The sequence below is a fragment of the Palaemon carinicauda genome, chromosome 37 (assembly GCF_036898095.1).
Source record: "Palaemon carinicauda isolate YSFRI2023 chromosome 37, ASM3689809v2, whole genome shotgun sequence".
Lineage (NCBI taxonomy): Eukaryota > Metazoa > Arthropoda > Malacostraca > Decapoda > Palaemonidae > Palaemon > Palaemon carinicauda.
The window spans coordinates 48,187,222-48,213,005 of record NC_090761.1 but is presented as its reverse complement, the minus strand read 5'-3'; the positions used below and the strand labels follow the sequence as shown (position 1 = coordinate 48,213,005).

The 25,784-nt window shown below is 44.8% G+C and overlaps 1 protein-coding gene across 1 annotated transcript in view; it reads right to left on the bottom strand.

Moving 5' to 3' along the window:
• LOC137629640 (ubiquitin thioesterase otubain-like) overlaps window positions 1-18,282 on the bottom strand; it is a 95,054-nt gene extending 76,772 nt beyond the window's left edge. Inside the window, exon 1 of the mRNA XM_068361158.1 lies at window positions 18,133-18,282. Within this exon, the coding sequence (XP_068217259.1) occupies window positions 18,133-18,187 (55 nt within the window). The 5' untranslated portion in view covers window positions 18,188-18,282. The remainder of the gene's footprint in view (window positions 1-18,132) is intronic.
• Between the last annotated feature and the right edge of the window lie 7,502 nt (window positions 18,283-25,784).

Sequence of the window (25,784 nt, the reverse complement as noted above, 5' to 3'; positions counted from 1 at the left end):
TTGCTAAAAAGGGGTCTTTGTTTTAATTGCACGAAATCAGGCCATCGTAGCGATAAATGTCCCGTTTCAAATTCCTGTAGAAACTGTAATGCTAAGCACCACACTGCAATTTGCGATGCGGGTAGACCGCAATCAATCCCTAGTCATAGTAGTAATAGTCAATCAACAACGTCCCGCCCCGTAGTAAATGCGACGCCTGCGCAGAACCAAACTGCCCCCCGTCCATCCAAAGTTAAAGTAGAATCTAAACCATGCACAAGCGCAAAGATCACGCAGAGGTCTGATGTGGACCTCCCATACACTATCTTGCCAACAGCCATGGCAGGTATCCAACTAAGGCAAGGTAGTAAGCGAGTCCGCCTATTTCTCGACTCGGGAAGCCAGAGGAGCTTCATCTCAGCAAAAATTGCCCGTCAATTAGGCCTACCGGTGGTAGGAAGAGTTTCCTTGAATATAGCTCCGTTTGGTTCCGAGGAAATAAGCGGACAATACGATGTACAGTAGTAAGTTGCAGGGTTGAAATGGGGAAAAGAATCGTGCGTATGAAGTTGGTGGCACACGAACACGTGGACGTCCCGATACATAACGTGGGTTATGTAAAGGTCCGACAGCATCTGTTGACCAAGGGAGTCACGTTAGCCGATCCAGCAAACCAATCAGATACCATGAAGAACGTTCACATTTTAGTTGGGGCTGATTATTTTAGCTATTTTATCATAGGTGTAGAAAAAGTAGATGGGATAAATCTTTTCTTAACGCATAATGGTATGTCCCCGTACGGGAAGGTGCCACAGTGGCTGTTCCAAGGGGAAAAGGTCGAACAAGTAAGAACGTTGAGAGTGTGCAGAATCACGGACGAGCCATATCTGTATGATGTAGATGAGTGGTGGCGATTAGACCGTGTTGGCATCGCCCCATCTGAGCAATACACTGTTCGCGAGGCCGAGGCCGTGCGAAAGGTATCGCAAAGCGTTGTAAGAAAACCTGAGGGATATCAGGTTAGCCTACCATTCGGGTCGGATGCTAGGCCAGAAACAAATTATCGTAACGCTGTGGCGCAGTTAGAGTCGTTGCAGACCAAATTCAGAAAGGATAGGAAATATTTTGAACAATATCAGGGAGTAATAGATAAATATATCGAAGCAGGTTTTATATCAGAGGTGAAAAATCCCATAGTGGAAGGTTATTACATGCCACACTTTGGTGTTAAGAAAGACAGCCGTACCACCCCCCTTAGAATCGTGTTCAATGCCTCGGCAAAGTCAAAGGGTTGCAAGTCATTGAATGAATGTCTCTTACCTGGGCCCAATTTGGTAGAGGTAGCATATAGTTTAATCATAAGGTTTAGGTTGAACCGATATGCCATGTTAGCCGACATAAGTAAAGCATTCCATCGTGCTTTGTTAGATCCTCGTGATGTCAAATACACACGATTTCTGTGGCGCGAGGCAGCTGGTCGAGCGCTTACCTTCGCCTTTAGAGTCGTGGTGTTCGGCATCACAGCTAGTCCATTTTTGCTACAACAAATATTAAATTGTCATTTTAAAGAGGAAGGGCGCCCAGATTTAGTAAAATCCTTTTATGTCGATAATTATCTGGCCACGTTTGAAGATATAGAACATATGAGGCGAGAGCATGAGTCTGTTCATAACATCTTAAAAAGGGCGGGTATGCCCTTGGAAGGGTGGGCAAGCAATCACTTGGCCTTCGATAGCGAGAAACAGTGGAGTGAGCCCGTGAGTGTGAACGTGCTCGGGCTGCGATGGGCCCGGGACGTGGAAAGATTGTGTGAAAGAAAGTAAAAGGATCTGTGAGTTGGGGGAGGGATGGGTGCCTACGAAGCGTAGGGTACTTTCCCTATTAGTCTCCATTTATGATCCGATAGGTTTGATAAGCCCATTATTTGTAAGGGGAAAACTTTTCCTTCAACAACTATGGGAGGATAATGTAGGTTGGGATGATGTGTTAGGAGAAGAAAGAGCTAAAGAGGCAAGTGAATTGTTGAATGATTTGAAAGCGGTGAGCGACATCACCTTTCAAAGATCGATAGGAAGAAGGGGTTTAGAACTTCATGTGTTCACCGATGCCAGCAGTAAGGCATATGGAGCAGTGGCATATACTAGGGACGAATGCAATCGGGTAAGTTTGGTTACTAGTAAAACCAGGATCACTCCGAAAGGGATGAGCAAGCTGACGATCCCTAAGTTAGAGCTACTGGCCTTGTTGTTAGGCAGCAGACTAGCAAGAATGCTCAAGGAACTGATTGAGCCACGGGAAATAGTAATGTGGACCGACAGTAAGGTAACGTTGGCATGGGTAGCATCTCCCGATGCCAGGTCTAATAAAAATGTGTTTGTTTCTAACAGAGTGGCGGAAATTATTTTTATTCGGCAGGTTTGTAGTTTCAGTCTGAACCATATCCCTAGTCATCAGAACCCTGCCGATATCCTATCCCGAGGTGCAACGGCTCGACAATTGCAAGCTAACTCCCTGTGGAGGAACGGTCCAGAATTCCTCTGGACCACGGGAAAGCCTGCTCCTTACAAGGAGGAAGATCCACTACATCAAACTCACGTAGTAGCGGCGGTGCAGGAGTTGAGGGAGGAGATGTGTCCTACCCCCCCAGGCGAGATTTGGGACATCCTGAAAAGGGAAGTAGGGTTCCAATTCTTGTTGAGAGTAGCCAGACTAGTTTTAAAGTTTGCTAAGATAGAACGGCATCCGTTCAGTATTGTTGTCCAATTAGAGCAAAAACATTATTTGCCTACTGTTTATGCCTACTTAGAGGGCGGAGTCAGACCCCCTCGTGAAGTTGCTAATTTTGTCAGACAATTGAATTTAGTTTTAGTAGATAATCTCATCTGCACCAGGGGACGAGCGTCCCATGTAGGAGAAACGGATCAGTTAATTCTCTTGCCAGCCAAAGGGCATTTAGTTAGGATGTATTTAGATTATTTACATCAGTTACATTTGCATTGTGGGGTGAATACTCTAATAGGTATCTTTCGACAGAAATGTTGGGTGGCGGGTCTACGTTCCATTGCGAAGCGAACCGTGCGGCAATGCCCTGAATGCAAGCTAGCCTTCCAGCCTCTAACGAAACAGCCACCACCACCCCCCCTGCCAAAGGAAAGGATCACCCTCACAAAACCCTTCACAGCGGTCGGAGTGGACCACACAGCAGCGATTCAAACCGAGACACGGCCAGGATATATACTTATCATAACCTGCATGGCTAGCAGAGCCGTGTACCTTGACTTCTGTCCCTCTTTGGAAGCAGAAGAATTCGTGTTGGCACTAAGACGGTTTAGTGCCACCCATGGTGCCCCACAGCTCATCATGTCCGATAACCATCAAACCTTCAAGGCTGCCAGCCACCTCCTGCAGGGACTTTATGAAGAAGATGAAGTCCAGCAGTTCCTGAGGAAAACTGGCATAAAGTGGCGGTTTCAGACGCCCTGTGCACCTTGGAAAGGTGGGTTCTTCGAGCGTTTGATAGGAGTAACGAAACGGACCCTCCAGATAGCCCTCGGAAAGAAGTACCTGCCGGACGCCCACGTGCTAACCCTCGTGAAAGAAGCAGAAGCAGTGGTGAATAATCGACCGCTTATGTACAGCGGTGACGAGCGCGAGGATGAAGTTCTCACCCCCTCCCATTTGATAAGAGGACACCAAGTCCACTTCATGGCACCAATCTTACCGGACGACCATATCAACGCAACCTTCACCTCTCGGAAGCTACGTGATCGTTACGTAAGATTGACAGATTCACTCAAAGCTTTTAGAGAAAGATGGAGAAGGGAATACTTGAGGGCCTTGAGAGCCCGGCACGACTGTCGGCCCGGAGAACCCTCCAAGCTGCACCCCGGAGACATCGTGCTAGTTAAGCAGGAGAATAAGAAAAGAGCGACATGGCCTCTGGGACGTGTCGTAGAGACGTATCCTGACGACGACGGAGTCGTACGTTCGGCTAAAGTGTTGTTTGAAGGTGCCGAGTCGCTGCGAGCTGTCAGCCACCTGGTTCCCCTAGAAATAGCCCCCTCTGAGGACGACGATGGAGGAGAAGACGACGACGACGGCGATGACGGAGAAGAGGGCGCGTACAGTTCGACAGCCGGAATGCCAGGGATAGCGGAGACGTCTGGGGACGATCAGGGTATGGCAACAGCTACGACAACTCAACAACCAGCCACAGGAACGGACGACAACGACGAGAAAGGTGAGAACTATGCAGTTAGTGAAAGAAGTGAAAATGAAAATGAAACTGAATCAGAGCAGACGAACGCACAAGGACGTTCTGCACGCCCATTGAGAAGGGCTGCCGCGAAACAGCGAGAACTAATGGACTGTCTGCTGAAAGGTGACAACATATAAAACGTAGCTGTAAACAATGAGTGAAAAAGGGGTGTGTCCTATCTGGAAGGTAGGGAGGGTGGAGTTTGTGAGGTGTGCATGAATCTGCGGAAGTTGGAAGTGCGTAGGGGGTGGAGAACGGGGACGGGATGGTCTCTCGTGCGTACAGACCGAGCGTTGCACAGAACCAACCCCTCCCTCTTGTACTCCATTAAGTAACAGCCTGCATGTAGCAGCGCTATAGAAGTCTCGATTATTGTGAGTTGAGACAGACTGAATTTGAATTGTTATGTATGCAATTCTGCCATTTTCTGATTGTCTTAGGCCCATTGCCTAATTGCCTTTGCATTTGAATTGTAATGTATGCATTTCCATTGCCATTTTCTGATTGTCTTAGGCCCATTGCCTAATTGCCTTTCCACTTGAATTGTTATGTATGCAATTCTGCCATTTTCTGATTGTCTTAGGCCCATTGCCTAATTGCCTTTGCACTTGAATTGTAATGTATGCATTTCCATTGCCATTTTCTGTTTGTTTTAGGCCCATTGCCTAATTGCCTTTGCATTTGAATTGTAATGTATGCATTTCCATTGCCATTTTCTGTTTGTTTTAGGCCCATTGCCTACTTGCTTTGCCCTTTGAATTTTGTAAAATGTGTGTGTACATTATCACTGATTTCTGCTGTTCCTTATGTGTATTATACACGAGTGCATTAGAATTGCTAGGCCCATTGCCTAATTTGAACTGTTGTATGACTATGTATATTATTGATTGTGTTTATTACCCCGGGGTAACATTGCTGTGTTGTATATTGTGCGTACTCTGTTAGAGTCGTTGCGGAGCGCTACGCAGCGAGCCTAACAGAGTCTCTGAGTAAGTCACTCCCCCCACCCCGAGTCCAGCTCCATCCAATTGACCGACGTTTCATCGCTCCTTATTTTGGGGCGTGGAGGATGTCAGGAATTTCGACCTGATCAATCGAAGTTCCCGCCATTTGACTCCGTCTACGATTACGTCAAATTGGAGGGAGAGGAGAGAACTCGCGGGCGAATGAATGTCGTTCAAGACGAGAATGTTTAGAACCAAAAAGAGAAACCGCCTGGTAGGGGAGGCGCTGAGACTAAAGAAATCAATTACTTGTAATTTAAGATTAAGAAAAATAACGTCATTCTATTGTAACATGATAAAAAAATCCAATCTAGAAATTTAGGTTCAGGAAAAATTGCGCCAAAAAAGTGACGTCGGAGGTTGCAAGGCTTGCTCTGTCTCTTTGATCCGACGTCCCCAATCACAGTAAGTCCTAAAGTCCTATCTAATTGTTCTCTCTCCCCACCCCTAGTGTACCCAGGTCGGTTTCCATGTAGGTCTTGATAGAGTTGTTGTAAAGTTTGTATCTATTAATATTTTGTCGATCCTTGTGCCAGGGGATCAGTGTTATTGTGTAAAGTACCTCTAAAGGTCTCGGTAAGAGGTTTATCGAGATAACCTTATAAATTTTCAATTAATTTTGCTAAAATCTTGAGTCCGATGCGGACATAGTTTTTTTTGGTCGCACATGTTCTTGTATGTCAAGTAAGGGTTAATTTTTTTATGTTTCTCGTATCAGATTATTATTTTTGTAATAAAATTTGTTAAAATATAACCATATTCTATTTACTTTCCCGATGGTTTTGTGAAGTGAGTCCCTCCGACATTGTGATCTGCCCATTACATCGGGCTATTGAGTATAAACCGGTGAAATTTCGCCACACGCTTGGCCAAGGCCAACGCTAGCAGGAAAACCGTCTTCCAGGTAAGGTGGCGATCTGAAGCCTGGCGTAATGGTTCGTAGGGAGGTCTCTTCAGAGACCTGAGAACTTGAACCACGTTCCATGGAGGAGGTCTTACTTCTGACTGAGGGCAGGTAAGTTCATAACTTCGTATGAGAAGGGAAAGTTCCAGCGAGGAAGAAATGTCCACTCCTTTAAGCCTGAAGGCAAGACTTAAGGCTGAGCGATAGCCTTTCACTGCCGAGACTGAAAGGCGCATTTCCTCCCGCAAATACACGAGGAACTCCGCTATTGCTGGAATAGTGGCATCGAGTGGAGAGATACCCCTTCCACGACACCAACCACAGAAGACTTGCCACTTCGCCTGGTGGACCCCTGCGGATGACTTGCGCAGGTGTCCAGACATCCTGTTCGCAACTTGCGAAAATCCTCTCTCAGTGAGGAGATGCTGGATAGTCTCCAGGCGTGAAGTCAAAGCGAAGCTACGGCTTTGTGGAAGATGTTGGCGTATGGTTGTTTGAGTAGCTCGTGACGTGGAGGGAGTTCTCTCGGAACCTCGGTGAGGAGTTGCAGAAGGTCCGGGAACCATTCTGCGTGATGCCATAGCAGAGCTATCAGGGTCATTGATAGATTGACCGATAGTCTGGTCTTGTTGAGCACCCTCCTCATCAGACAGAACGGGGGAAAGGCGTACAAATCAATGTTGTCCCCCTGTTGTTGGAAGGCCTCCTGCCAGAGAGCCTTGGGGAGCAGTACAGCGGGAGCTTGAAGTTCAACGCTGTAGCGAACAGATCCACCGTCGGGGAACCCCACAAAGTCAGGACTTTGTTGGCTACTTGAGGATCCAAAGACCACTCGGTACTCACTATCTGCGTCGCTCTGCTCAGACTGTCGGCGAGCACATTCCTTTTGCCTGGAATGAAGCGAGCCGCTAGTGTGATCGAATGGACTTCGGACTATCTCAGAATCTCTACTGCAAGATGGGATAGCTGTTCTGAAAAGGTACCTCCCTACTGTTGATATAAGCCACCACCGTGGTGTTGTCGCTCATCACCACCACAGAGTGGCCCGCCAGGACTTGGTGGAACTTCTGAAGTGCCAGGAACACGGCCTTCATTTCTAGCAAGTTTATGTGAAGGTACTTTTCTGATTCTGACCACAGGCCTGAGGTCCTGTGGTTCAGAACGTGGGTACCCCACCCTTTCTTTGATGCGTCCGAGAACAACATCAAATCCTGAGGAAGGACGAGAAGATCCACTCCCTTTCGTATGTTCTCGTCTGCCACCCACCACTGGAGGTCTGTCTGTTCCGCATGACCCACAGGGACCAAAGTGTCCGGGGAATCGTGTCCTTGATTCCATCGGGACTTGAGTCGCCACTGGAGAGATCTCATTCTGAGGCGACCGTTGGGAACGAGACGGGCCAGGGAGGAGAGGTGGCCGAGGAGACGTAACCACGTTTGGGCTGGGAGTTCTTCTTGATTGAGGAAAGGCCTCGCGACTTTCCTCAGACTTGCTATCCTGTCGTCTGATGGGAAGGCTTTGTGGAGATTGGTGTCTATGACCATGCCTAGGTATACCAGTTTCTGAGAGGGCTGCAGAGCGGACTTATCGAGATTTACCATGATCCCTAGATCCTGGCAAAGTTCGAGAAGCTTGTCTCGGTGGCGAAGAAGGGTTGCCTCCGAGTCCGCTAGGATCAACCAGTCATCCAAATAACAAAGGAAACGGATGCCGATCCTGTGAGCCCACGATGATATCAGGGTGAACACTCTGGTGAACACCTGAGGGGCTGTGGAGAGACCAAAACACAGCACCTTGAACTGGTAGATCTTGTCGTCTAGGCAAAATCTTAAGTACTTCCTTGAAGACGGATGGACTGGGATCTGGAAGTACGCGTCCTTCAGGTCCAGTGTACACATGAAGTCTTGTGGTCTCACTGCAAGTCTGACCGTGTCTGCCGTCTCCATACTGAACGGAGTCTGTTTGACAACCCCGTTCAGGGTTGAGAGGTCGATGACTGGTCTCCAGCCTCCAGACACCTTCTTTATAAGAAAGAGTCGACTGTAGAAGCCTGGGGACCCATCCACTACCTCTTGGAGAGCATCCTTCTTCAACAAGGTCTGGACTTCTGCCCGGAGGGCCTGCCCCCTTACTGATCCCATAGTAAAGGAGCACAATGACACTGGATTCGCTGTCAGGGGAGGTAGAGAAGCTGTGAACGGGACACGATAACCCTGACCGATTACGGAAATCGTCCAGGTATCTGCCCCGAGTTGCTGCCACCTTGCCGTTCAACTTTGTAGGCATCCCCCCACTGGTGGACATGCAGGGGGACTGCCAATCCTAGAGTCTACGGCCTCAGCTGTTTCCTCTAGGGTTCTTACTTCCCCTGGAGGACTTTTTGCTCCTGCTCTTGGCAGAAGGAGCTTAGACACCTTCGGCTTTGCTGCTGTCGTCTTCTTTGTGTCCTTAGCCGGACGGGGCTGTTGGGCTGCTGGAGGTTTGTAGGGCCTCGATGTCAGGGCCCTATGGATGAGGGAATCCTGGTTGGACTTCCTCCACCTCTCAGCGGTTAGCTCCACGTCCTTAGGCTCAAACAAACTCTTACCGAGCACGGAAGTGTGTCTGAGCCTGCTAACATCCGAACTGGAGACCTTCTGGTGGAATCTCTCAGCCACTGCGTCCCGTCGTTTGAGAATCATATTGGCCCACAAGCTCGAGACTTGGTGGGCCAGAAACTCGATGGTCCGCGTGCCTGAGAGCAAGAATGTCTCCAGTGCCTTCCTGGTGCTTTCTTTGGACAGGTCCTCAGACCGCACCAGGATGCCCAGAGACCCCAGCCAGATGTCAAGCCACGAAGTTGCCTGCATGGCACACTTCGCCACCTTCTCCTGGCTTAGGATCTCAGTAGCTGAATAGGACACGTGCCGGTTGGAGTCTCTCTCTAGAGGGACTCTCCCGGTGAGTTCTTCCACGGAGTGGTGAACTGGAAGACCCAAACAAGTCTCCTCAAGGATCTCAAAGTACCTCCTCTGATGGACTCGAGGAGGAGGGAGGAGATTGTTACTGGCGCTGGATCTACTGGAGGAGGCAAGCTCCGAGAGCTGGCCCTCGACCTTGTCTCTGGCACTCTTCATCCCTTGAGACCAGGGCAAAGCTGCACTGGCCCTAGAGGGTTCCTGGGTGCCGTAGACACGGTCCAAGACCATGTCCTTACCCTCACGAGGAGGAATCTCTGGGTCTGAAATCCCGTTGAGGTTCCTCATGAGGGTCAGAACTTGCCAGAACGCGTGTTCTGACTCTTGGTGCTCTCCTCCTAAAGGACTGGCAGCAAAGTCTCCTGTCCCCAGTGGCGCTTCCTGGGGGGACTCGTGGACATCCTCCGAAGGTCTAGCTGACTCCTGTCTGATCCTTGCCGACGACTTGGGAATCGTCTTAGAGTCCTTCGGTTCCCTCCTGGGAGGGATATAGGACTCGAGTAACGATGGGTGCAGGCTCTTTTCCACCCCTGATCGAGAAGACTTCTCAGGGAGAGGCGGAGTTTCCCCCATTGGTGCGATGGGGGAAAGGTCCGGCTCGTCTGATTCTCCTGAGGATGGGTAATCCTCATCCATAGGGGAGGGAGAGAAAGTCTGGGGGGGAGAAAGAGCCTTGCGCAAGGATCTGCGAGGAGACAGGATAGCCCTCGGAGGTGTCTCCACGGAGGGGACTCCTCTCTTCCTCTTCAGGGGGGAGGAAGCCGCCACTGATTTGTGACCCAAGTCAGAGAGGACAGGCTTCATAGCCTGCATAAGAGCTCTGACCAGGGTCCCGAACCAGGGCTGCTGGCTGACAGTCGCGCTGTCAGACACTCCCTCTGGAGAGAAGGGGATCGTTCGATCTCTTGGAGGAGTCGACAAACGAGGGTTCGCCTGAAAAGAAGCTGAAATGAGAGTCCTTAGATCTGTCCGGGAACCGCCCTTCCTCTGGCGAGTGCGCTGTTCTGCGCTTGCGGGGAGGGGAACGAAATGATGACCTGTCAGCCTGACGATGATCGTGCTGGAGGTCGCGCGATGGGCCCTGTCCTGGGTCGCGCGCAAAAGGATCGTGCGCCATAGGAATTTCGCGCTCGCGCATGGGCGCGGGCGTGAGAGGTTGGTGGCGGTGGCGCGAGGACGCGGGCACGATGGCACGCAGGAGATGGCGCGGGCGCGCGTAGGAGACGGCGAGTGCGTGTGGCGTGCAGGAGCTGGATCGTGAGGAAGCGTTGAAAGCTGGATGCGAGGGCGCCCAGTAACCTGATGCGGTACTAATGGGCGCGAGTGAGTAGTAGCGCGTGGGCGCGTATCTGGAAGTACTGGGCGAGGGCGCGAGTGCGCAGCCTCGTCATAGCGCGAGGGTGGGTCTGCGTGTTGGAGCGCAGGTGAGCGCTGAGCCGTCTGAGCAGGTATGTTAACCTGAGGAGACCGTGGGCGTGCTGGGCGTGCTTGGCGCGCAGGGGATCGTGGGCGCGCATGGCGCGCAGGTGTGCACTGCTGTGATGGGCGCGCAGGGCGCGCGATCGGATTAGGGCGCACAGGTGTGCGCTGTTGAGTTGCATGGGGCGCCTTGAGAGCAACTGGAACCTGGAGAGCAACTGGAACCTGGCGCGCAACTGGAACATCGCGCGCGACTAGAGGAGCGCGTGCAAGATTGCGCAGTCTGGAAGGAGAGTCCAGGGGTACCTGAGAGCGCCTGTGCGCTAACTTAGGCACCTCCTGGACTGCGCACTGAGATGTAGAAGCGCGCTGGCATGTTGGCGAGCGCGTGTGCGCTGTGTCAGGAACTGCGCGCGATGGGCGTGCCTCGCGCCTAACTCCAGAAGGGCGCTGAGAGTCTAGAGGTGCCGGTGAGCGCCTGTGCGCTAACCTAGGTGCCTCTTGGACTGCGCGCGACGTGGCAGGAGGAACCGGTGGACGCTGGGGAACAGGTGGGCACGTGTGCGCAGGTGAGCGCTGGCACGCTGGATCAGGAACTGCTCGTGGGCGCCGGGGCGCAGTAGGATGTGGCCGTGCAGGGGAACCCTGGCGCGTAACAGGAACAGGAGCGCGCACATGCGCAGGTGAGCGCTGTGGCGCTAAGTCTGGAACGGCAGCAGCAGCATGAGTGGGCGCAGGTTTAACCTGGCGCTTAAGGGTATGAGGCACAGATTTGCGCTCAAGTCCCTTATGCCACGAAGGGACCGGTGCCTGCGCAATGGCAGGTTCAGGTGGCGCGTAAAGTGCATCAGCATCCTCAAAGGGTGATGGCAGGTCAGCAGGTCTGGAGGGAGACTGGTCACAGGGTCCCGAAGGACGACCTTCCTCCGAAGGGGATCGTGAACGATCTCCGGAGAGGTCTAAGGTGGTAGCTGGCAGGATCGGCGAACGGCGAGTCGTCTCCTCCGCAGAGGACTGTGGGGATGACGAGCCGAAGAGGTGCCTCCTAAATCCCTTGTGAGGAGAAGGAAGACCTCTACGGCGAAGGGGAGGACGAGCCTTCCGCCTTATACGCCCACGAGGGGCCGTGGGGTCAGCGAGCTGACCATCGTAAGGCCTCCGAAGAGGAGTCTCTGAAAGTGAACTCCCCCGAGGGGGAGAATCACCGGCAGGAGAGACCATAGGACCTAGTCCCTCCCTCGAAAGATGTTAGGAGAGGTAAACTAAGCCTTCAGCTACCTCAGCAACAGGAACAGGAGTTTGACTATACCCACGAGATGCCTCCGTCACAACAATGTCAACAACAGACAGAGGATCTATCCCTGCTGTAGTTGGCGATTGTTTGACAGCTGCACTTAGTTTGATCATGTCAAACAGGGCTTCCCTGGAGGGCGAACCCTGCAGCCCCAAGGAAGCCCAAAGCTGTAATAAATCATTGTTATTTACAGGCAAATCAATATTTAAATCCTCCTCCGGGGGAGGAGGGGCAGCTGCCTCGCTATGGGTGGCAACTACAGTACCTCTCCCGCACCCCGGGATCGGTCAACAGCAATACGGTCAACGCTGCCACTCGCCGGCCTCTCGGAAGAGACCACTCGAGGGAGAGCTTCGGAGGAGGAAAATGCTACGGAAGAAGTAGTCTTGGAATTTTCTCTCTTCAAAGAAGCCTCTGAAGGAGAAATATCCCTTTTAGACTTTTTCTTCCGGCGCCGGGCAAACCTCTCCCACTGGGAGGTAGACCACTCCCTACATTCAATACATACGTTACCGCTATCACACCGTTGGCCCCTACAATGAGGACACAAGGTGTGGGGATCGGTGTCGACCGCCGACATAAAAGTCCCACAAGGACGGCCAGGAAGTCCAGGGCACGTACGCATAATCAGTAGAGGCCAACTTCAAACACACTGTGAGGAAGAAAAAGCAAAAACAGATTAATGGCAGTCAAAGCGAGGGAGAGAGCAGACAGGTCTGTTCTCCGCCCGAGCCAAAAGTAAAGTGAAGCACTCACTAGTGTGTGTGAGGGGGGGGGTAGTTGCCGCTAACTAGCGGTGGGGTAGTAGTAAACCCTCATTAAAATTCTAATGGCTCGTCATTAAGCTACGCCGAAGTAATTACCCCATGTAAATAGCGTGGTTTGTATTTCAGTTACGGAACAAAACCATCTTTAACTGGCCATGACTTTTTTATTTTTCATTTCTCGAAAAAAAAGAATTTCATTTTCGGAAAGAGCTTTGTTCTCTAGTCTTGGGTAGTGCTATAGCCTCTGTACCATGGTCTTCCACTGTCTTGGGTAAGAGTTATCTTGCTTGAGGGTAAACTCAAGCACACTATTCTATCTTATTCCTCTTCCTCTTGTTTTGTTAAAGTTTTTATATTTTATATAAGATATTTATTTTAATGCTTTTACTCCTCTTAAATGATTTTACTTTCCTCACTGGGCTATTTTCTCTGTTGGAACCCCTGGGCTTATGCATCCCGCTTTTCCAACTAAGGTTGTAGCTTAGCAAGTAATAATAATAATAATAATAATAATAAAAGACTGGTTTCATTTGTGGTCTGAAAGCCTCTAATCTTGTCAAAGAAACCCAAAACTATATAGGTGTCGTCTCCCTTGAGGCCCAGTGGACACATAAAATGAAAGTCCATCTTGCTGCTAAACATGAGGTAAAATTGAAATGTTTAATCCCTTCTTCTTCTTCTTCTTTGCCTTCAACTTTTACTAGTCAGCCTTCTCCATCTTGTTCTCTTAGACCCTTTTCCTTCATGTCATTTAATAATTCATCTTTCTGCCTGAACTTTGGCCTTCCCACCCTTCTTCTGCCCTCCAACTCCATGTTCATAACCCTTTTATACTGTATACATGTTCACCTTCTCTCCTCATGACATGACTAAATCATTTCAGTCTTCTTTCCTGAGCTTTCTTTAAAACCTTGGTTAGCATATGACACTTTAATTACTAGCAAAACTGAAATATACTATAAGAAATGTAAACATGCTGGCTAGTTTTGTATTTTTTTTCTTATATATGTTTAATAGGAGCAGGGGTATAGTAACTTACGTATCGGTCGATTAAAATGTCAAGTCTATCTCTAACTCTAAGTCCATTGTTTACATTTGGTAGACTGATGGTGAGTTATCGCGCATGCGTTGCTTGCACTCGCTTTGCCCAGCTTTTCTGCTTTTTGTATGACATAATCATTACCTGGCTTTTTTAACCAATTACGAGCTTCCAAATATTCATGCACAAGTTCCCAAATGTTGTTCTACGACAGCCATTTATTTCCACCCTCCCCTTCAGTTTAAGCTTAACCACCATCACATAAAGATGTCTCCATGAGGGAACTTAGGTAACTAACTACAATCTGTTTCAAAATTTAGTGTAATTTAATCTTTGTCAGCAATTGATTATGATGGAAATACTCTCCATTCAGTGTATAGCTATTGTTACTCGTGTGTAAGTAAAATAATAACCCCAAAATAATGAACCCAGGTATTGCGAGCGTAGCTCAGCATGTCCCGTTTGCCAGAACATAGAAGCTGTGAGATGAAGTTTATTCGCGAGCAAAGCAAGCCATGATGGACCGAAAACCGTTAGAGGGACGTTTAGTGAATCATACACAATTATGGTACTCCTACGACTATTGACGCAAAGGGCCTCGGTTAGATTTCGCCAATCGTCTCTATCTTCGTATAAGGGTGTCCAAAAACACATGAACGGATGGTTTGCCCGAATAATCATGGTCAGAAATTGCATAGAACACAAGATAGTAAGAAAAATATATGGTTCAAGTCTTTGGCTAGAAATTTAAGTATCATATATTAACCGAAACCTCTAATACTTTCACTGTCCCCCTAATCAATTCAGTCTGGATCTTATCTTTTCTTTTTTGTGACACCACACATAAACCTTAGCATTTTTATCTCGGCAATTCCCATTTGTCTTTATTTCTCTTTCTTTATTGGTCAAGGCTCTATCCTATAGAGCAGTGTTTCTCAACCTTTTTCTGGTGGTGGCCCCCTTCAATCCAGTGCAAGTTCTTGTGGCCCCTCCATGCCAACTTTGAGTTCTAATGCACCCCCCAGCACCCGCCATCCGTCCATCACCTTAATACGCCTAGGGAAGTAGGTATATTAATGGTTCTAGCTTGAATAGTACCATGTACTCAAAACACTAATTTCAGGTATAAATCAAATAACAGTATTAATTAGAAAAATATTTTATTTGAATACTTATTTATTTACAAAAGGAATACAAAACAAGGAATACATGTAGGTACAATTGGCTTTATCTTGAAAGGTTTCAGTGGGATCCCTGTGACTGATGCAAGGCTCCCAACTTGTCAGTGTTTGGCTTGAAAGCTGTTAGAGCGAGACGTAAATTGCCTCTTTTTTTTTCTATGTCAAGGCGAATTCGTGTCTTTGACAGCAGGCACATCACCCGATTGAAACCAGTCTCAACCAAGTAAGATGTGGGAAAGGCAAGTAAGAGCAACTTCACATCTTTCCAGAGTATTGGGTACTTCTTATACATATCTTGATTCATCCACAGCTTCTGGTGTCATCCATGCTTGAAACTTGCTTGAACTGTTGTGTTATTCTGAAGTTCAGCGAGACATTCTTGTAGGGTGACATCAACTTCAGATACATCAACAATGAAGGGATCCACAAACCAGTGTGGCACAGTCATTTGCAGTAGGTCAGAGAAGTGAGTTTCCATATCATTATGCAACTGCTTCAGATGGTCAACATACACTGCTAGGTCATCATCAAGCAGTTTGGTGGATATAACTGCTAAGGAAGGAAACTGTGCAAACTCTCGACTTCCAAGGTTCAATCAGAACAGCTTGAGTTTCCCTTTAAATGCAGTAATTGCCTCCTAGCAGGAAAACAGGGGGGAGTTATTTCTTTGAAGCTCTTTGTTCGGAACATTCAGCTTTTCAAATATGTCTGACAGGTATAAGATGTCACTCTTTGCATCAACAAGTTTCTGTCCAAGTTCTGTCCACTAAAGAAAGAGATATATAACACTCCCAAAGTGCAATAAAACGGTTCAGGCAATTACCTTTAGAAAGCCACCTGACTTCAGTGTGCAACGCATTTTCAAATTCTTCATTGTTCTTTTCACATAATTGCTGAAAGAGGCGATCTTTCTGTGCACTATTTTTTATCAAGTTGACAGCCTTGATAACATGCCCAAGTGCTTCATGCAGACGTTCTGCTAGGTTTTTGGCAACCAGGTGCTGCCGGTGAACAACACAGTGCATACAAACGACATTAGGAACAGCTTTTTTTAAGTGAGCACTGAATCCCCGATACCTTCCAATCATAACAGCAGTGCCATCTGTTGCACAAGCCACAATGTTCTTGAGTGGAATGTTGTTACCCTCAAAATAGACCTCAAGTTTTTTGAAGATGGATTCACCTTTAGTGTCATTCGTTAATTTCAATGCGAAAAGCATTTCTTGACATATTTCATGAATATCAAGAAACCTGACAAATACCACCAGAAGAGCAAAATTATCAGGTAAAGTTGATTCGTCGAGATGAAGCGAGAATTCATTCACCTGCAGTTTTGAGACTAATTGGCTTTCAACATCAGCTGCCATCTCATCAATACGGCGTGATACTGAGGAGTTAAACGAGGAATAACACTAGTTACCTCTTGTGGACTCTGATTCATGACTGTTGAAAGCACTACAGCCACAGTTGGCATGATCAGAGATTCATCGATAGTATGAGGCTTACCTGCTTTTGCAATCAAATTTTCTATCTTGTAAGAAGCCAACATCCCTCTATCTACTTTTGCCACTTTTTGGGTAAACATATGATTCACTGTCATCCTTCCTTGGAGCTCATCAAGTAATTTCTTGAAGAAATCTAGCGGCTTGTCTTTATGTGCAGTCTCCAGATGCTTTTTCAGTTTGCTGGGACGCATACTTTCATTTGAGAGTGAGGTCATACATAGCAGGCACATATTTCACTGTCTGCAAAAATTACCTGGTACTGTATATTGAATCGAATGATGTTTAAACTTAAGTCAAGCATGATAAACAGAATATTCGAACCATAATAATGATTTATTTCAAAATATTACACATTTATATATTTTGTGGGTCCTAAATTTTCTGTGGCCCCCCCATGGCCCCCCATTTTTCCAATTTTGCCTTGTGGCCCCTGAAAAATTCTCATGGCCCACGTTGAGAAACACTGCTATAGAGCATGGCTGATCTAACAACACTTTATATAAAACTTTCCTTTAACCTTTACACTGATCTTTCTATCGCAAAGTATTCCTAATAAATTTAATCCCTCATTACTATTAAACAAGTGAATAGTAAGACAAAAATAAGTAAAATACAATGGTACACATAAAACCCCTTTACCTTAAACTATCTGATCCTATAAGTACCCAATGTCAAAAGCACATCTTGCACAAGATGGTTGCCCGATGCGTAGGAAAAGAAATGCCTAAGGGGGAATTAATTCTAGATGGATACTTTAGAAGATATATAAATCTCTTCATTAACTTAATGGCTGTCATAAGAGTAACTATTGCTTCACTGAATACAATCTACTTATAATGCATATAAGGTAAGTGGGAATTACTTGTTTTTTTTTTTTCAGGTTTACTAAGTGATACAGCATCATAGACAATTTTTTGGGGAGGGGCAAAGTGCCTCCAGTAAGTGAGGACGACGACATACCCCCTCGCGGTCAGGTTAGGTTAGGCAGGTGTCGTTAGATTCCAATATACTGTATACCTTTTTTCTGCCTTCTATATCCCACTCAACTCCAATTCAATTACCCAGTTTTCCCATGACAAATCACCAGTATATTTTTCAATCTGGTTGTGGTGTGATTAATCAATATCTGCCATTAGTACATTGGGTAATGCACTGATTTTTTGCTGGTTTTCTTAGCCCAAAACCACCGGTTTCCCTCAAGGATCCACCATGATTGTTTATATGTAAGGATGGGAAATTATTATTATTATTATTATTATTACTACTATTATTATAATTATTATTATTATCATCATTATTTGCTAGGCTACAACCCTAATTGGAAGAGCAGAATGCTATAAGCCCAGGGGCCCCCAAAGGGAAAATAGCCCAGTTAGGAAAGGAAATAAGGAAAAATAAAAATATTTAAGAACAGCAACAACATCAAAATAAATATTTCCTAAATAAACTATAAAAACTTTGACAAAACAAGAAGAGAAATTAGATAGAATAGTGTGCCCGAGTGTACCCTCTAGCGAGAGAACTCTTAACACGAAGAATGCCTTGCAACAATAATAGTCAGAGATGAATTACATAAAAATAACCAAATGAAATAAAGGTCATTCATTTGAAGACTATTTCCGGTTAAATTATCGATAAACAACCTAATTAAATTCAAAATTGTGGTTAAAATATCCAACAGTCGTTTTAGGAAATCCAAATTCCACCAGCACGCATGTTCAAGGGTCACTATCCAGTGACATTTCTAGGCTCTTAATTAAAATTCCTCAGGTCTACAATATTTCTAGAAGATGTATACAAGTAATACAAGTAAATATCAACTTACTCGGGTCATATTCACACGTTTTTGTCTCTGATTCAGGACTTTGATTGCTATCCATTACGAGGCGTCAAAAATTGCTACTGCTGCAGACACTAGTTTGTTTACCATACATAGGATAACCTGGTGTTCGAATCCTCTTCGATTTTCTTTCTATTTTTTGTTTAGATAATTAAAGATATCTTTATAATTCATTTCATTAATAATAATAATTAGTTTAATTTCTTATATGCATAATCCTTTTCCCGGCTTGAAATAAATTTTCCTTTTGAATTTTTCCTGGGAAGTGGAAGCCCGTTAAAAGAGATGGGACTACCAGACGGCTGCAAATAATAATACAATTAAATTGCGAAAAAAAAATAAAAATAATTTATTCCTTTAAATCCACTCTAATGTCTTAGCATAATCGTCAGTAATCTAATACAATGAATAAGTGAAATCACACTACAGCATTCTAGTGAAATAATGGTCATAATCGCGATCAGCTGTGATGGGTGTGTTCCTTATAATTAAAAAAAAATCAATGATATGTAATCAGAAACCCGTGAACAACAAAGGATATAAATTGCGAAAAAAAATCAATCCCAGACAATTTCTAAAGTCAAAATAGAGATATTTCTAAAGGCGCTTTTTATCTGAAAATTTATCTATAAGACCAATCATATCGTTAGGTTCTTCATAGTACAAAGGAACAAAGAAGTTAAAGTGATAAGTTAACAACATGTCAGTTGTGAAAATTAGTTTTAATGTATTTATTTTGTTATGATGTTATGTTATTTTTACTTTTTTGACTTATCATTAACTAATAAATGATATTGTAGCTTTATTATTCAAAGGTTCTCCCTTGTTCAATTAGAACATAGTTAGCATATGCATCATCTTGTGCCTGCTAAAATTTAGTAGACATGTATCAAATGAGGTTAGATCTTAACTATTAATAAACTAACTTCAAGTAAGACATTTTTGATGCAGTAATTGTAATAAGAAAAGTATAACAGTATCTAAAGAGAACGAGACTAATTCCAGTGGGTTCTCGAATGCACTGGGTGATGCTAGTGTACGATAATGGTAAAAACATATGATACAATGAAATAAACCCACACGAATACAGTACTCCAATGCTGAATACATTAAAAGGCTTGGTTAAAAGGGGTCTACGTAACCCTGCTCATTAGTAAGAAAAAAAAGGCATGTCATTTAAATGTTAGTTTAATGTAGAAACAACATTACAAACACATCTATATGACATTGCAGCCTTACTAATATGCTTTCAACATACTGTATACGTTCTTAACTAGCAGGCTATCGTGATTCAATAAATAATTGAGAAACCAGGTAGCATTCATTAGCAAACGACAGAAAAACCGAATGCCACCAGTCTTGTTAAACAGCAGATGTTTTTCTCCATCCTCACTGCCACCCCTAATCTCAGGTGTTTCATGTTTTGAGTGTTCTCCAACCATTTCAATCGCAAGCATTTCTTCCCCACCGCCATCTGCACATCTGCCCGATACGCCCTCTCCAATGCCTTCGATCAAAGGCATCCTCTTCCACCAAACCTCTTCTCTCCATATCATCCTTCAACTTATCTCGCCATCTAATCCTCTCCCCCTTTCCACATTAACAGCTTCCTCCTAAGCCCTCCTCACTCCTTCCCCACCATCCATCCTTAACATGTGTCCACACCATTTTAGTCGTGACTGTAATCTTTACTACACCTGCCATCTTATTTTAAAATTTTCCAATCTTTCAAAAAGTGCTATTCCCATAATTCACCTTACTATTTTCATCTTTATTCTCTCAGTATTTACTTCCTCTTATCGTATTATCATCAACATCATCATCTACTACGCCTATTGACGCAAAGGGCCTCGGTTAGATTTCACCAGTTGTCTCTATCTTGAGCTTTTAAATCAATACTTCTCCATTCATCAACTCCTACCTCACGCTTCATAGTTCTCAGCCATGTGTATAGTCCTGGGTCTTCCAACTTTTCTAGTGCCAAGTGGAGCCCAGTTAAAAGTTTGGTTAATTAATTTTTCTTCGGACATGCTTTTCGTCTTAAACCAAAATATTACTCTCCAAATACATATTCTTCATTTTATCCTGCTAATTGATCCTTTGACTTCATCTTGACCTAACACCCCTAAAAGGCTCTACCCATGCCTTCTTCAGTCTCACCCATCCTATACTTACTACATGTCCATGGCATTTCAAACTTTCTCCTATCATGTCAGTAACCTTTATCCCCCTGGTAGTTATAGTCTATAAATTTTTCAGCCTTTAATGTTACAAATTGCCTAAAATCACCCTTCAACATTCTCATTTCCATTATTTGAAGTTTTTATTTCCTCATTACTTTTTTCCTTACTTCATTACTGATATTCTGTACTATTGTATAATATATCTTTATTTTTAGCCCAGTTTGCATTATTTTGCAAAACACAACTGTCGCAATAACCCTCCTGTCCCTCAGGCATGTTTTTTCTCCTATTTGTTTTAAATTTTCTTACCTTCTGTAACGCACGGATTCTTGTGGTGCCAGCCTGTAATTACCCTTTTAACCTTAGCTTCAAATCTTTTTTTCCTGGCTTAGAATAGATCAGAAGTAACTGAAATTCTTTATTATTATTATTATTATTGTTATTATTATTATTATTATTGTTGTTGTTGTTGTTGTTGTTACTATTATTACTATCATTATTATTATTTCGGTAGAAGACCCTCTTTAAGGCAAGTTTGATTGAAAACAATGGCTGCCTCAGTAGCATTTATTGTACAGTCTATTTTCCCAAAAACTCAAATAGTCTTCTTTTCTGCATTACTGTGTTCTGCCAGTAATTGAGCAATCGTCATTCTTCATGGTTGGGAAGTCGAAATCAGGAAGTGTAAGTCGATTATTTAATCCAAAGTTGACAATTTAGGTAAAGAAATCCAGTTAACACCTATGCATTTTGCGAGGACCATCTCCCTTCCTCAGGCTGTCGTGGAATGGGAAACGATGCTGGCAACATCCTTCTAAATGGCAATGCTGTCTCGTGGGTAGGGCTGCCGAATTTACATTGGCTGCCTCCGGGTATGTGGGCGGAGCAAGTAATGACATACGCGAGGTGGTGAATTCTCATTGGCTGAAACGCTCCCCGGGAGGGAATGGTTCTCAGTCAACTTGTCTCCCCGCTCGTCTAAAGGTAATGGGCCGCCATCTTGTTCTTCGCTTGCTGAGCAATGATACTGATAGGGACCCCAACGAAGATGACCAATAAGATGAGGCCATCCATCTGGCCTACAATAGCTTGACTTATCTAGAGATCATCTGCCAGGCTCTCCACACCACGAGGGATCAAGATTGGACCAAGATGATGCGGACTATTCACCAAAAACAGGGAAATATCAGTGGGGTTAAGTGCCGTATCTCTGAGCAGAAACAGGAATATATCAACATTCCTTCCTACACCCCTACTCCTGCCAAGGACAAAATTCTTGACCTTAACTGCCATTACATCTCGTGCCCTAAGCCCATGGACAAGAGGCTGGAAATCAAACTCCTGATCGATTCCGTCCTCTGCTACCAAGAAAAGGGCACCTTAAAAACTACTGACGACCTCCAACCCCTGCTCCTAGACAAAGCCCTCGCCGAATGTGGATGCTACACTAGTGGTATTGTCTCTAGTGACATGAAAAGGTAGCTAAGGAGCTGAATAAATAAGCCCAAGAGACTGTTCGAAGAGCAGACAAAGACTGCTGCCTTTGTCTTGATTGACAGAGAAGAGTACCATTGTAAGCTCGACTTGATATCGGCAGACACTTCAAAATTTGAAAAACTCTCGAACAATCCCATCAAAGAGATAAAAAGGAAAGCTAACATGACAGTTGAGATCATCATCGCTGCCACTAACACCGTCCACATCCACACCATTACCAAAGATTTTGCCCCTTGTTACTTATATAGCAATGTCAAGACCCATAAGAGTAGTAACCCAATCAGGCCTATCATTAGCCAGTGCCCAACGCCCACTTACCACCTGGAGAAGAAACGGAATAGAATCCTTACCCTTAAGTCTCTAACAGGTATAGTGTCGCCTCATCCACTGAATTCCTGTGCAACCTGAAGAGTTCTCCCAGCACTGGCACCTTCACTTCTCTGGACGTAGAATCCCTCTTCACCAACGTTCCTGTTAGAGAGACTGTTGACCTGATTTTGGAGAGAGTCTACAGGGACACCAGGGACTCTGAACATCCCAGAAAAAGTCCTCCGCACCCTCCTTGAAATATGTACTAGGAAGGCCCCTTTCACCCCCTGCAGGGGCCACACGTTCATACAGAAGGGTGGTGTGGCGATGGGCTCCCCCATTGGTGTGCTTTTCACCAATTTCTACATGGGAGTTGTCAAAGAGAGGGTCTTCTCATACATACATCTACCTGATGTGTATGTGAGGCACATCGATGACACCTTCATCAAGGCTCCCTCCAACCCAACGGCATAGCCAAGGGGGGGCAATTGGTCCCGCTGGGGAAAATCTTGCCCCCCTGAGAGGAGTCTTCTTGCCACCCCACCCCTCCCCCAGAATTTAAAGTTTTCATGTCGCTTGTTTTAATATCTCTACTGAAATGATTGTATATCTATATTATGCGATCAAAGTCTGTAAGTTATACAGAGCTCTCAACACTGATATCTACATGTGTTATTTAATACACACTAGATGGAGTCAGAAATCATACAATAATTTACACTTATTTGTTACTATTTAAATAAAAACAGTAAATTTGGATATGGTCATAGGGAAAAAATACATGTAAAACAGTGCTTCTGAAAATTGTACAATTGAAACTTAAATCCTATTGCAAATTATGTGGATATGTTACTGCTAGTGATGCTTGGAAGACAAAATTAATAGTGGAGGAATACGAATGTGTTAGGTAACAAATCTTATACTTCCAACTCCACTATCTAATTTCGTAATCTATTCAAATAAATAGTCTTGATTGGAAGTGACTATTCTTATTAAAACAGTTCATCATACTACAACCAATTTTACAAGCCCAGTCTCAGAACTGCTGGCTTACAGACCCCCTACCGCAGGGATTCGGCCCTTTGGGCCTTGCATATTTCTGTCCCCTTCAAATATAACCTTGCCCCATGCTTCCCCCCCCCCCTCTCTGAGACACCCTTGGCTACACCACTGTCCACCCAGGATATTGAGACTCTCCACAAGACATTTGAGAAGTATAGTTCCCTCAGGTTCACAGTGGAGCATAGCAGCGATGGTTGACTGCCCATTTTGGATGTCCTTATCTCCCCGAGTTCTTCAGGTTACAGCACACGTGTCTGCACCAAGCCCACCAGCCATGGATTATGCCTTAATGGAGAAAGTGAATGCCTTGTCAGTTATAAGGCCTCTACAATCAAGGCGTTCATCTGCAGGGCCTCACCCATTGCTCCTCCTGGGCCGACATGCATGAAGAACTTGATCGCATCACCCAGGTCCTTGTGAATAATGGTTATTCTAATAAGCAAACAAACCATAAGGTCATGCTAGCACTGGACTCTTGGTACCAGGGGGACCACCGAACTAAGGACAACACCACCACCATCAACTTATACTACAAGGGGGTACATGCATAGAGAGAACCAAGAGGATGAAAAAGCAGTGAGGGTCATTGTCAGCAACCATGTTTTCCCTGTAGATGTGACCACTAAGATCAAGTTTACAGTCTAGTACCAGACGGCCAAGACGAGGTTCCTCATTATGAGGAACAACCCAACTCCAGCGACTCAGGACTTCCTAAGGCAGTCAAATGTGATTTATTCCTACCCGTGTCCGGTTTTAGGATACATAGGAATGACCACTATGCGAAACTGTCCTGCCATATCCAGAAAGGGGCTTTAAGAGCTCATGCCTTCCAAGTGCATAACCACCATATCAAACATGAGGAGATCGTCAAGAGTACCAAGATCACTGGCCGTGCTCCTGTAGAAGTCTTAGGATTCTAGAAGCTCTCCTCATGCAGTGAGAAAACCCTCCCCAAACACAACCTAAGAGAAGTTCTTGCTCCTCTCATGTCACAGGAGTCATATCTCGAGAATAAATACTGAACAAGACATCCCGAACATACACCACTCTTATCAGCGGCCAAGCAGCTCGCCTAGCACCAATTCCAGCCCAGTGAGCGCTTCTGCCAATCAGAGCTTAGTCACCGCAGAACAAGATGACAGCTCACAGCCTTTAGATGAGAGGGGAGACAGGTTGACTGAGAGCCAATCCCTCCTGGGGAGCGTAACAGCCAATGAGAATTCACCACCTTACAGCATCATTACATGCTCCACCCACATACCCCATAGGCAGCCAATGTAAATTCAGCAGCCCTACCCACGAGACAGCATTGTCATTTAAAAAGATGTTGCCAGCATCGTTTCCCATTCCATGACAGCCTGAGGAAGGGAGATGGTCCTCCCGAAATGCGTAGCTGATAACTGTTTTTTTTTTACCTAAATTGTCAACTTTAGATTAAATAATCAACGTGCACTTCCTGATTTTGACTTCTCAATCATGAAGAATGACGTTTGCTCATAACTGGCAGAACGCATTATTATTATTATTATTATCATTATTATTATTATTATTATTATTATTATAAGTTAAGCTACAACCCTAGTTGGAAAAGCAGAAGCTGCGCAAAGATCAAGTAAAACCGTATTATCCAACAGATAATTTACAATAGCCTCTCCAGCAGTCTTGTTGATTATGCGGTGCAGCTTTAATTCTTTCTAAATTACCGATCAATTGTTCAATAACAAAAAATTTTAGTGTTTTGGAAATGAAAGACAAATTCTAAACAGATGTGTACAAATTCAAGTTCCTGCTAGGTCCTAATTGATGCTTATTCCACAGATCTTGCCCTTTGCTTGAACAAGTGAGATGTACAAAGATTCCAAGCGTTGGTACTGTAGCCTACACCTACGGATGGTTCATCATTAATATTCATGGTCTAACAGTACTTCATTCCTGAAATACAATGTTCTTATTTCTATTACCTTCATCTCTCTCTCTCTCTCTCTCTCTCTCTCTCTCTCTCTCTCTCTCTCTCTCTCTCTCTCTGCCTAAAATACTGAGGGGTTATAGTAAATACATCAAATATGGCATCTGCTTTAGTTCCAACTAATTGTTTTCTTATGCACAAAGATTTATATAAGAAAAATTGAACAAAAAGAATGACGAGTTGCATAATGAACAAATTTTATGATTTTCATGCAATGATGGCTACGAATATCGTGTCTTTGTCAAGCCTATGATCTTCATATGCAAAACCCCATTTGAAAAATCTAACAGAATATTACCAAATTAATTTTTTTTAGAAAGAAATGTGAATATTTATCAGTAGAATATCAAATAACTAACCAGGTGTTGTCATGACACTAAAGATATAACTTACATTCACTGAATTGCAGTAAAAAGAAAGTTATAAAATGCATAGCTTTTATTCAGGCTTGAATTTTATTATGCCACATTACATTTTTCTAAACACCACCCTTTATAACTTGCCCAGACTTTTTGTAATTGATGAAATTTGTAACATCCCTCGACACAAAAGATTAAAATACGATGACACTTGAATAAAAGGTACGAAAGTCTCGCATGACTCACGAGTGAATTCGGCTG